An 11,130-nucleotide genomic window follows, 5' to 3' on the forward strand; every position below is an offset into this window, starting at 1 on the left:
AAAAACTCGTTAGTCAGGACACTCGTAAGTCAAGGCCCCACTGTATATGTTTATTGATTTCAGAGAGGAAGGGAGAGAGGGAGAGAAACACATCAATGATGAGAATCATCGATTGGCTACCTCCTGCACGCCCCCTACTGGGGATCGAGTCCACGACCCAGGATGTGCCCTGACCTGGAATCAAACCATGACCTCCTGGCTCATAGGTCGATGCTCAACCACTGAGCCACGCAGGCCAGGCACTATTTTTCTTAATTATTTCTGTTTGCTTAGCAGTGGCATTTCAGACCAAAGAAGATTGTAGGCCCATTATCTTTCCTTGGTAGGAGGAAGAACTTGGTCTTCTGTGGCCTGGTTTCCATTTTCAAGGTTGAGCTGTCAGCAGATATTATAAAGGATTCGAGGAGGTGTGTCCCCTGAAACAGCACAGAAGGAGAGACCGTCTTGCTGGCTTTCTCGGGCCCCACTTCCTTCTGGTCCGCCTTCACTGCAACCTTCAAAGACAGTACGAAACCAAGAACAAAAAGTCGCTCAATGGGCCCTGGCCGGTGTGGCCCAGTGGATAGAGCATCAGCCCAAGGACTGTAGGATCCCGGGTTTGATTCCAGTTGGGGGCACATACCTCGGTGTGCAGGCTTGATCCCTGGCAACCAATTGATGTGTCTCTCTCTCTCCCCCACCTCCCCTTTCACTCTGTAAAAATCAATGGAGAAATATCCTAGGTTGAGGATTAACAAAGCAAAATCAATGATTTTCTCATATTCATATGTCAGAATGATGGTATTCTGGCTGTTTGGGTTTAAATCAGTGGCTCTCAGCTCAGGGCAGTTTTGCTCCCTAAGAGACATTTTGGGTTGTCCCAGCTGAGGGGCGGGGGTGAGGGGGAAAGTGCCACGGTGCAATCCAGGGGTGCAGCGCAACAGAGAAATCCAGGGGCCCAAGGCCAAGGTCAATAGTCCTGGATTCAAGGCAGGCAACGTATGTTGCTAGCACGTACCTGAAAGACCGTTTTCGGCTCATCAGTGGGAATGACATCGGTTTCATGCTTTCCTTTATGGGGCACACTTTTTGCTTTGAAATTCACACTAAGAAGAGACTGTTTGTTGGTTGGTTTATTTTGCGGTTTTGTTCTGTTTTTTTTGTCTTCCGTTTTATAGGCTGATCTCGGCCGGAGCCACCAAAGTTTATGCTATCCTTACCCATGGGATCTTCTCTGGGCCGGCTATTTCCAGAATAAATAGTGCCCCCTTTGAGGCCGTTGTTGTCACAAACACAATCCCGCAAGAGGACAAAATGAGTCACTGCTCCAAGATCCAGGTACTGTCTACACTGCAGGCGGAGCCAGGCAGCGAGGCTCCTGCCTTAGATCCCGAAAAGCAGCGTCGAGTCTTTTGGGTGTGACTGCTCCCTGAGGCCACTGTCAGCAGCGGTCGCAGCTTCTCCCGTGGGAGGGCCTCATGCATGTTAGGTCCCTGAGAAAGGCTGGGGCTGGCAGAGGTCAAAGTTGGAAATAGTAAGTGAATAAAACCACAATAGAAAAACAGGAGGGCCCAGCCGGTGTGGTTCAGTGGTTGAGCGTCGACCTCTGAACCCGGAGGTCACGGTGTGATTCCTGATCAGGGCTCATGTCCGGGTTGCAGGCTCTATCCCCAGTGTGGGGCGTGCAGGAGGCAGCCGATCCATGATTCTCTCTCATCATTGATGTTTCCATCTCTCCCTCTCCCTCTCTGAAATCAGTAAAAATAAATGTAAAGAAAAAAGGAAAACAGTAGGAAACAGGCTGTGCTGAAGCTAAACAGAATTAACATATGGCCCAACAAGTCCACCTGATGAGCCGCAGTTGAGAGTCTGCAAGCAATGGCCCACGGGCCCAATCCGGCCCACCATCTGCTTTTGTAAATAAAGTTTTATTAGAACATGCCCGTTCATTTATATATTGTCTATGGCTGTTCTCACACTACAACAACTGAGTTGAGTCTGGCCTACAAAGTAGGAAATATTTATTACCGAGCCCTTTACAGAAAAAGCAGTTGTTGACTGGTCCTTGATTTAGAATCATGATAGCTGTGCTCTTAAGTTATACAGTCACTGCATTTTCTGAAACGAAGAGAGAGAAACCTTCCATATAATCGAATAAAATCAATTATATTGAAAAACAAACGGTTCCCGCCGGTTTGACTCAGTGGCTAGAGTGTCGGCCTGCGGACTGAAGGGTCCTGGGTTCGATTCCGGTCAAGGGCACATGCCGGAGTTGCAGGCCCGATCCCCAGTGTGGGGCGTGCAGGAGGCAGCCGATCAATGATTCTCTCATCATTGATGTTTCTCTCTCTCTCTCCCGCTCCCTTCCTCTCTGAAATCAATAAAAATCTATAAATAAACACCCGAGAAAAGGATGTTTCTGGTTAGCCACGGCCCTGAAAAGCTTTTGAGTATCTGCCCTGAATGTCTTGCTTCCAGGATCCCATAGGGCAGTGGTTCTCAACCTTCCTAATGCCGCGACCCCTTAATACAGTTCCTCATGTTGTGGTGACCCCCAACCATAAAATTATTTTCTTTGCTACTTCATAACTGTAATTTTGCCACTGTTATGAATCGTCATGTAAATATCTGATATGCAGGATGTATTTTCATGGTTACACATTGAACATAATGAAAGCATAGTGATTCATCACAAAAACAATATGTAATTATAGATGTGTTTTCCGATGGTCTTAGGCGATGCCCTGTGAAAGGGTTGTTCGACCCCCAAAGGGGTCGCGACCCACAGGTTGAGAACCGCTGCCATAGGGTTTGGTGTAACAGGTTGTAAATTTGGAGACTGGCCCAACGCCGTCTGTCCTCTCAACAGTAGGTGTGGGAGGTCTTGATTGAGCTCATGTTGCAGGTGGAGAAATACTGTAGGTTTTTGGGCTTTTATGTCTGCAATGAAATCTGATGCCTCGCTTTCCCGGCCCCTTCTCTGTTTTTGGCCTTTAGGTTATTGACATTTCGATGATCTTGGCCGAAGCGATCCGCAGGACCCACAACGGTGAATCCGTGTCCTACCTGTTCAGCCACGTGCCGCTGTGAATCCAGACGGGAGCGCAGAGCGAGCCTGCTGGCTTCTGACTAGTGTGTTTTTACCGGATTCTTAGCTTTAGGACTCAGCAGTTGGAACGCAAGACATCAGATCGTGTGCCCTCCAACACCCAGTGTTTCTTCCTTTGCACCTCGAGACCGTTTCTTTCTAGTTTGGGGTGAGGGCGGGTTATTGATCTGTGCACTGTCATAAATCAGAAATATTCCTGTCATCCTGACTTGTTCTCACAGGTGACGTTCCCCTTTGTCCTGTCAACATTTTGAGGCCACAACTTTCAGGTATATAATTCCAACGTGTGGAAGTTCATAATTTATATATTTCAGGGTTGCCAACGATGACGTTAGGATAAAGACTTCCGTGCAGGCACACAATGATAATACTTATGGACATTCGGGTGTAGGATGAGCCCTCTTAAGAACACTTTAGAAAATTTATAATACCGTGATTTTTTGGTTTATTATTGTGCTTAATTGGGACCAAATTTTATGTCGTGTAAGACGGCCAGTCACTGTTACCACTTCTGAAAAACATGTAACGGTCACATTCTAGAAATGTCATGTTCTCAGATTCCATAATGATGCTCAGTGAGACATCGGATTTAGAACCTGTTTCTGAGAGAGTGTCCATGCTCACGGTCACAGCACGCTTGCCTCTGTCCATCCTAGATGGACAGTTCTTTGGGGCATCTCTTGTCCCGTCGTCTTGTTGTCTTAGGTGACCTTTGTAGCTCTAGCTTTTAGTGTGCCTTTTTCCTCAATAATTTCATGGTGTGGATTTCCACCAAAATGAAACCGTGTCAGCCCCCTCCACTTGACTAATCGGATCATTTTGCTTTTGACGTCAATAAAAAGGTGGATTTGGGCGAGTTACACCGAATGCGTATTTCCACGTCATTCGTTTTGATTTTGAATGTGCTTTTGTTTTTCCTAGTCGGAAGCAGCAAGTCTAGGCAACTGATTATTTCAACTAAAGCCACTACCTGAAAAATGGGGCAAGAAAGGCCCACGCAAAAGGTACCAACAAGCAAGCATTAGTTCCTGCATTGAAATGATATTCAAATGGGGGCCCAGGAGTGGTGGTGGGGGGAAGATTGCTTGCTCCCCAAGATGGGCCCTTTATGACATCCTCCTACGTGAGGCGTCTCCCCGACTCTGCAGAAGGCATGCTTGCCTCTTGGGGAATTTCATTGCGTGCACATCGGGGTGCAATCACCCGAATCCTCCAGCCCCACAAGAGGAGAACTTGCCCGCGTAGAATCATAAGCAGCAGTCTCCCCCCCTTCCTCTGCTGAATCTTAAAACTGGGAGATCGGAATCAAGTCTTTCAATTCTGCGGGTGCAAAAGGGGAATCTATTGAAGCCATTAACCAGTAAAGCAGCCTTTAAGGTCTCGAGCCTCATTGCAGCAGAGGTGAGGTGGAATGGAGGTGAAAGAGTGTCATTTTGGTCATTGCAGAAACTAGCATTTGTCGCACCTTTAAATGGTTTTGGAGGGGCAATGACATAGCCCAGGAAAGCCAGCTGTATACTACAGATGGCTGAATCTAAAAAGAGCCAACTTGAAATATGTAAAGAGTTTATTTAGATGATGTGTAGTTTTGAGTTTTTCATAAATGAGTGATACCTGTATTTCTTGGAATCTACGCATAGAGAAGTGAAAGTGTAGTTATGAACACGCATACGCATACTTAGACAGCTTGGCATACGAGTGTGGACATGTTGCCATGGCTACAACCAGTTGATTTGAAGGTAATCATCTTATCTAACGTTGATAGTAACATAGAGTTAATTTTCCAATAATGATCTGCAGATTAAAACATGGTAGAAAATCGGTTGTAATTCTCTGAATTAGGAACCGAGTGTGTGTGACATGCTTCAGCACCACGGGTGTGTTTGGAAGTGCTTCTAATACATTGACTAACTCTTTAGACTAGACTAGGCCGCACACAGTGGCGGTGTGGAGATGAGCTATTTGGTTTCAGTTCAGCCCAGCACTCGCTTTTATTGCTGCTGATGCAGAAGCACTTAAGTGAGAACACTGGGGATGTGAGTCCTGCCCAACCCTGCGAAAGTGGGGGCTGATGTGGTGTACATCTAGCCAAAAAGGGGAGCCTTGAAATGTGGACATACCAGAATCGCTCAGCCTCCAACTTCATCTATATTCATACGCTAACTCATAGGCTAACTGTCTTGTTAGGGGAGATGGCTAGATTGGGAACATATCACTTGCAGTGCTTGTATTGGTTTAGAACATGAGATTGTAAGCTCTTCCAACGCTGTGCTAAAACATTTCAATAAAGTCATGCTGCTTCTTTCCTTCATGGTGTGTCATTGTGGAGTATGTGTTTGGGCGGAGTGATGAGTTCTCTGTGGCACCTGAAAATGTGTGTGCTACTTCCCGACTGTCGGCCGCCACAGCAAAGGACAGAAAAGCCAGAAGTGTTTTGAAGTCAGCTCTTTTCCATTTGGATGGTATTTCTGAAGGACAGATTCGCAGTCTCCTTGCCCCCAAGTATACAGCTGTGTCGCGTAAGGCGTCCAAGTTGGTCGTTCTAGATCAGTGGTTCTCAACCTTCTGGCCCTTTAAATACAGTTCCTCATGTTGTGACCCAACCATAAAATTATTTTAGTTGTTACTGTAATGTTGCTACTGTTATGAATCGTAATGTAAATATCTGATATGCAGGATGGTCTTAGGCGACCCCTGTGAAAGGGTCGTTCGACCGCCAAAGGGGTCTCGACCCACAGGTTGAGAACCGCTGTTCTAGATGTTTCCTGTAAAATTGTAGGTCACACAGTGTGTTTACACAGCAAAGGAGTAATACTCAGGACCCAGAGGTAGAACAGACCAAACCTAAGTGTAGGCCCCTAGAGGTTTTGCGCGTGCTTTGATTTCCGAAGTGCCAGGAAGTTTCCTGCTCCCTAAAAACAACTGTTCACTGATGCTTTAAGTTACCCCCATGGGGACAAAGTAAATTTATAATTACGTTTGCCCAGTAACACTCAGTGTGGCTAACGGAGCGTGGCAACCTTTTGTCTTAAAGTCCCAGTGAAATATAAAGAACTAAAACCAGGTTGATTGAGGCAAATCTATTTAAGAGAGAATGTGATAGAATGTACTAGAAGGGAGGGAGAACATGAAGGAGTGCTGGAAACACCAAAAGCACTTCCGTTCCATCTAGCAAGGCTGTCACACCTCTGGGAGTGTTCCGCTGCTTGTGACAGGTCTCACCCAAGCGGACAATTTGCATATTAACTTTTTATATAGATAGATATCATACAGGCGTGTTAAAATGTTGACCTGACCTGGACCCTGGTTGGGGCTCGTGCAGGAGGCAACCAATCGATGTGTTTCTCTCACATCGATATTTCTCTCGTCTTTCCCTCTCTCTTCCACTCTCTCTAAAAATCAATGGAAAAATATCCTCGGGTGAGGATTAACAGAAAAGAAAAGAAAAGAAAAAGGTCATAGGCTCCCAACCTCCCCCACTGGGGCACCAGACATGTGAATAAAGCCATCTGACTTCAACCTCATGAGACCCCCCAACTGAGACCAACAGAAGAACAGCCCAGCAGAGCCCCGCCAACCCACAGAGGGGTGGACACATAAAATGGTAGCTGTGTAAGCCAACAAGTTTCGCAGTGGTTTGTTACCCAGCGATAGATAATTGAAACATGACAGCATCTAATAGGAATAGTTGCATCAAATATGGAAAATAAATCTTTCGAATCACAAACTCCAAAAAGCCTTTTTGTTATTTTCTAGTTCAGTGGCCAAGGACCTGGCAGATTAGATGACTTGCAGAAAGAACATGGGCAGTGGAGTCAAAAACACATGAACTGTAACCCAGTTTTGCATATTACTAGATCTATGAGTTCTTAGAATATCAGCTTCCTTGTGGGCAAATCTGGCTTCCACACCAGCTCCCACACAGGTGGGTTTTTTTGTTTGTTTTGTTTTAAATATTTTATTGATTTTTTACAGAGAAGAAGGGAGAGGGATAGAGAGCTAGAAACATCGATGAGAGAGAAACATCGGTCAGCTGCCTCCTGCACACTCCCTACTGGGGATGTGCCCGCAACCAAGGTACACGCCCTTGACCGGAATCGAACCTGGGACCTTTCAGTCCGAAGGCCGACGCTCTATCCACTGAGCCAAACCGGTTAGGACTCCCACACAGGTGTTTTATTCTCCAGCTTTGTGAGTGATGGCACTTATAATGCAATGGATCATGAATAGAATGAAGGAATGCACAGGTGTGAGTTACCATTTTTACTAAGAAGTCACGTCTCTCAGACACAAGTGGCTGTTCTTTCCACTCTACCTGGCTCCTAATGAAGTTACTTCACGGGTCTACGCAGGCCACGTGGCCAGACAGACTCTGTAATGCCCACCTGGCAAAACTGCTTCGGATTATTCAAGGCAGCAGGCCTACTGTTGGAGCCCATTGCAACCATAAATAGCCTTTTCTCTTTTTAAGCAAGTCATCTCCTCCGTTATTTGCATCGGGGGCTTTTTTCTTTCAAAGCATCTGACCCTTAGGACTCTTCAGGAGAACTCTGAGACTCACGTGGGACCAGTCCTCAATAGGAAAGAAGATTTTTGTCACGCGAATTTGCATATCCTGTCAAGGACACCTTCAGAACACTTTCATTTCAAGGTAAAATGAAACTTACAGCCCTGAGCAGAGTGGTGCTTCACAATTCACTTTAAAAGGGGGGATGAGAAACAAAAGACGAGGTGAGCCCTGGCCGGGTTGCTCAGTGGTTGAGAGTATTGGCCTACAGACTGAAGGGTCCCAGGTTCGATTCCAGTCAAGGCCACATGCTTGGGTCGCAGGTTCCGTCCCTGGCCCGGGTTAGGGTGCGTGCAGGAGGCAACCAATCAATGTGTCTGTCTCACGTGAATATTTCTCTCTATCTCTTTCCCCCTCCCTTCCACTCTCTCTAAAAATCAATTGGGAGGTGGGGGGGGATATCCTTGAGTGAGGATTAACAACAAAAATTCTCAAAAGACAAGGTAAGAACATGCTCCATACAAAGGAACTATGTAGCCTGTGTTGTGTGTCCACGTGTCATTTACAAAGCGCAGACTCATGGTATCTGCAAGTTTCTAATAAAGAATATGATTTGTTCCAACTAAAAGGGTTAAAGCTGCAGCCTTGTTATAAAAAATGCCATTAAAGTCCTCTCGCCTTTTCATGAAGCAGCCCCTGACTTTCAGGATCTAAGAGTGGAAACAGGCAGCAGGAATTGGGGAACCGATGGGGTTAATACGTACTTCTCATGCTCACCCAAATCAAGCAACTCGCATAGAGAAACAATAACCCGAATTATTCTTCCCCAAGCCAGAAGCGTGGCATTGGGCGGACCAGCGCAATTTGCTTAAGCCTTAAGGCAGGGGTCCTCAAACTACGGCCCGCGGGCCACATGCAAATACAAATATTGTATTTGTTCCCGTTTTGTTTTTTTACTTCAAAATAAGATACGTGCAGTGTGCATAGGAATTTGTTCATAGTTTTTTTTAAACTATAGTCCGGCCCTCCAACGGTCTGAGGGACAGTGAACTGGCCCCCTGTTTAAAAAGTTTGAGGACCCCTGCCTTAAGGGATTTATTTAGGTTCCCATCAGCTGTAGGCGAGTATGTACCAGGAAGTGGTTCTACTGAACCACTTTGATGTCTATGCTGAAGGCAAAGGGCAGAGATGGGACTCAACCTTGGGCTTCTGTCCCCAGCTGTGGACTTGTTCAACCACCACTGTGGATGCTGGCTCAAGTCTTGCTTTCTTTTTAATTTCAGAGACTTAATCCCAGGAGTCCTTCAAAGTTTAAATCTCTAGATTAACACGACACTAAACTAGGGCTGCCAGATTAAATACAGGAAGCCCAATTAAATGTGAATTTTTGTTGTTGTTAATCCTCACCCGAGGATAATTTTCCATTGATTTTTCAAGGGAGATTGGAAGAGAGAGGGAAAGACAGAGAAACATCGATGTGAGAGAGACACATCGATTGGTTGCCTCCTGCAGAATCAAACCCAGGACCCTTTGGTCTGCAGGCCGAGGCTCTATCCACTGAGCAAAACCAGCTGGGACTAAATTTGAATTTTAGATAAACAGCCAATTAGTTGTTAGTATGAGCATGTCCCAATTTGCCAAATTTAGCAACCCTACACTAAACCTTATCTACCCACCTAGGGCGGTTCCCGATCCACCAAAAAGAAAAAAACAAAATGCAAGGAAACTCAGAAAACCAAGCACGAGGCAGCCCAGCCAATGAGAGGCCCGCTTTCATAAGGCACATAGAAGACCTCCGGCTCTGCAGCCAATGATTGCTCTAAGCTAACTAGCCTGCAGGAGACTGGGCCCAGGATGTGGCCATCTTCTGGGCCATCAACTAACTCTTGTCTTCCACGGATTCAAGGTTAGTCATTGCACTGCTGCTTGTAATACCAAAGATCTGAAACAGCCCAGCTGCCCAGCAATAGAGGGATGCTTCCGCAAAGTGTGGATTATCCAGACAGTGAAGGCATTCTAGCTGTGAGAAAAGAGGAGGATGCCCCTATAGAAGGTGTGGAAGGAACTCCACAAGAAACGACAAGTGAGGAACAAAGTAGGGGGAGAAGCGGGGGGCGGGGGGAGGATTAAAAAAACCTCTGGAAAGACAAATAAGGAACTGATAACACTGGTTTCTCGTGGGCATGGGGCAGGGGTGGAATTGGAAAAAAGGCGCGTGACGAGATGACGATTTGTTCATTCTGTGTCCATCTACGCATGCGCGTGTGTCTATACCTGAGCAGACGAGTTCACAGCAGGCCTGAGACTGCTGTCATTAGAAAGGGCTGGATCCAAGGCTGGCCTTGGACTGGCTGCTGGGAACTTGGATTCCTCGTGGGGCCTCCCTATTCCCAGAGCTGGGGAGAGAGTGGCTCGCTGTGGCTAAAATGTGTTTGCAAACGGTGTGACTTATACCCGACACGTGCTTTCCTCCCGGGGGTCTGGAATCTGGGTGCGAGTCAGGCAGAGGATGCCCACGTGACCGGCTCCACTGAAAACCCTGGGTGCCGAGTCTCTCATGAGCTGCCCCGGAAGGCAGCATGTCCTGTGTGTTTTCTCAGCTGGGGCTGGGCATTGAGGGCACCCTGAGCTCGTCCTTGGCTCCCTCCATCGTTGCTCCACGTACGTTTCCCGGGTACTCATTTTGGGTTGTATCTTTTCACTGTAATGAATCATAGCTCTGTCTCCCTAGTGAATCACTAAATGAGGGATGCTCCGGGGTACCCCTGACAGCTATCTAGCATCTATCTATTATCCTATATAATAAAAGCATAATATGCAAATTGTCCCCTCGACCAGGAGTTGTCCAGGAGAAAGGAGGGAGGCCCCGGCTGGAGGCAGCGGCAGGCGGCCGGGGGAAGGGAGGGAGTACCCAGCTGGCAGCCACTGGGGACCCCACCAGTGCATGAAATTTGTGCACTGGGCCTCTAGTCTATATCTATCTATCTATCTATCTATCTATCTAATCTATCATCTAATCTATCGTGTATCTATCCATCTATTATCTATCTATCATCTATCTATACCACGTGAATATATATTATCTATGAAAAGAAAAGAAAAATGAAAGTCCTTCACTTTTTATTTTCCTAACTAAAAGCCCCGTTCGAAATGCTTTCAGAGAGAGAAATAGAAACAGAGAGTGAGACAGAGAAAGATAGAGAAATGAAAGGAACAAAGAATGCAACACATTCCACTGCCTCAATCTATAAGGAGACCAAATCCGTGTAGCTTTTAAATGGCAGCGTTAGTTTTTGTCCCAATAAAACCGTTCTTTCAGCTTTTACACATTAATGTTTCAAAATCTTAGGGCTTTGTTCTAGAAGAATATGTCCCTCTTTGTACATATAGAACAATCGGGCACATAACTAGAAATATAGGTCTGCCATTTAGAACATTTTCATCACAGAGTTTAAAGCAGGGGTCCTCAAACTTTTTAAACGGGGCCAGTTCACTGTCCCTCAGACCTTTGGAGGGCCGGACTATAGTTTAAAAA

At 46.2% G+C, this 11,130-nt stretch overlaps 1 protein-coding gene across 3 annotated transcripts in view; it reads left to right on the top strand.

Annotated features, from left to right (window-relative positions):
- LOC102259361 (ribose-phosphate pyrophosphokinase 2) overlaps nt 1-5,399 on the top strand; it is a 25,713-nt gene extending 20,314 nt beyond the window's left edge. For all 3 annotated transcript variants that reach the window (XM_014528929.1, XM_014528930.1, XM_014528931.1), the window contains 2 exons: nt 1,158-1,317; nt 2,977-5,399. In XM_014528929.1, the coding sequence (XP_014384415.1) occupies nt 1,158-1,317; nt 2,977-3,069 (253 nt within the window). In that variant the 3' untranslated portion in view covers nt 3,070-5,399. The remainder of the gene's footprint in view (nt 1-1,157; nt 1,318-2,976) is intronic.
- The last annotated feature ends 5,731 nt before the right edge of the window (nt 5,400-11,130 follow it).

This window comes from Myotis brandtii, unplaced genomic scaffold (assembly GCF_000412655.1).
Source record: "Myotis brandtii unplaced genomic scaffold, ASM41265v1 scaffold659, whole genome shotgun sequence".
Taxonomy (NCBI): Eukaryota; Metazoa; Chordata; class Mammalia; order Chiroptera; family Vespertilionidae; genus Myotis; species Myotis brandtii.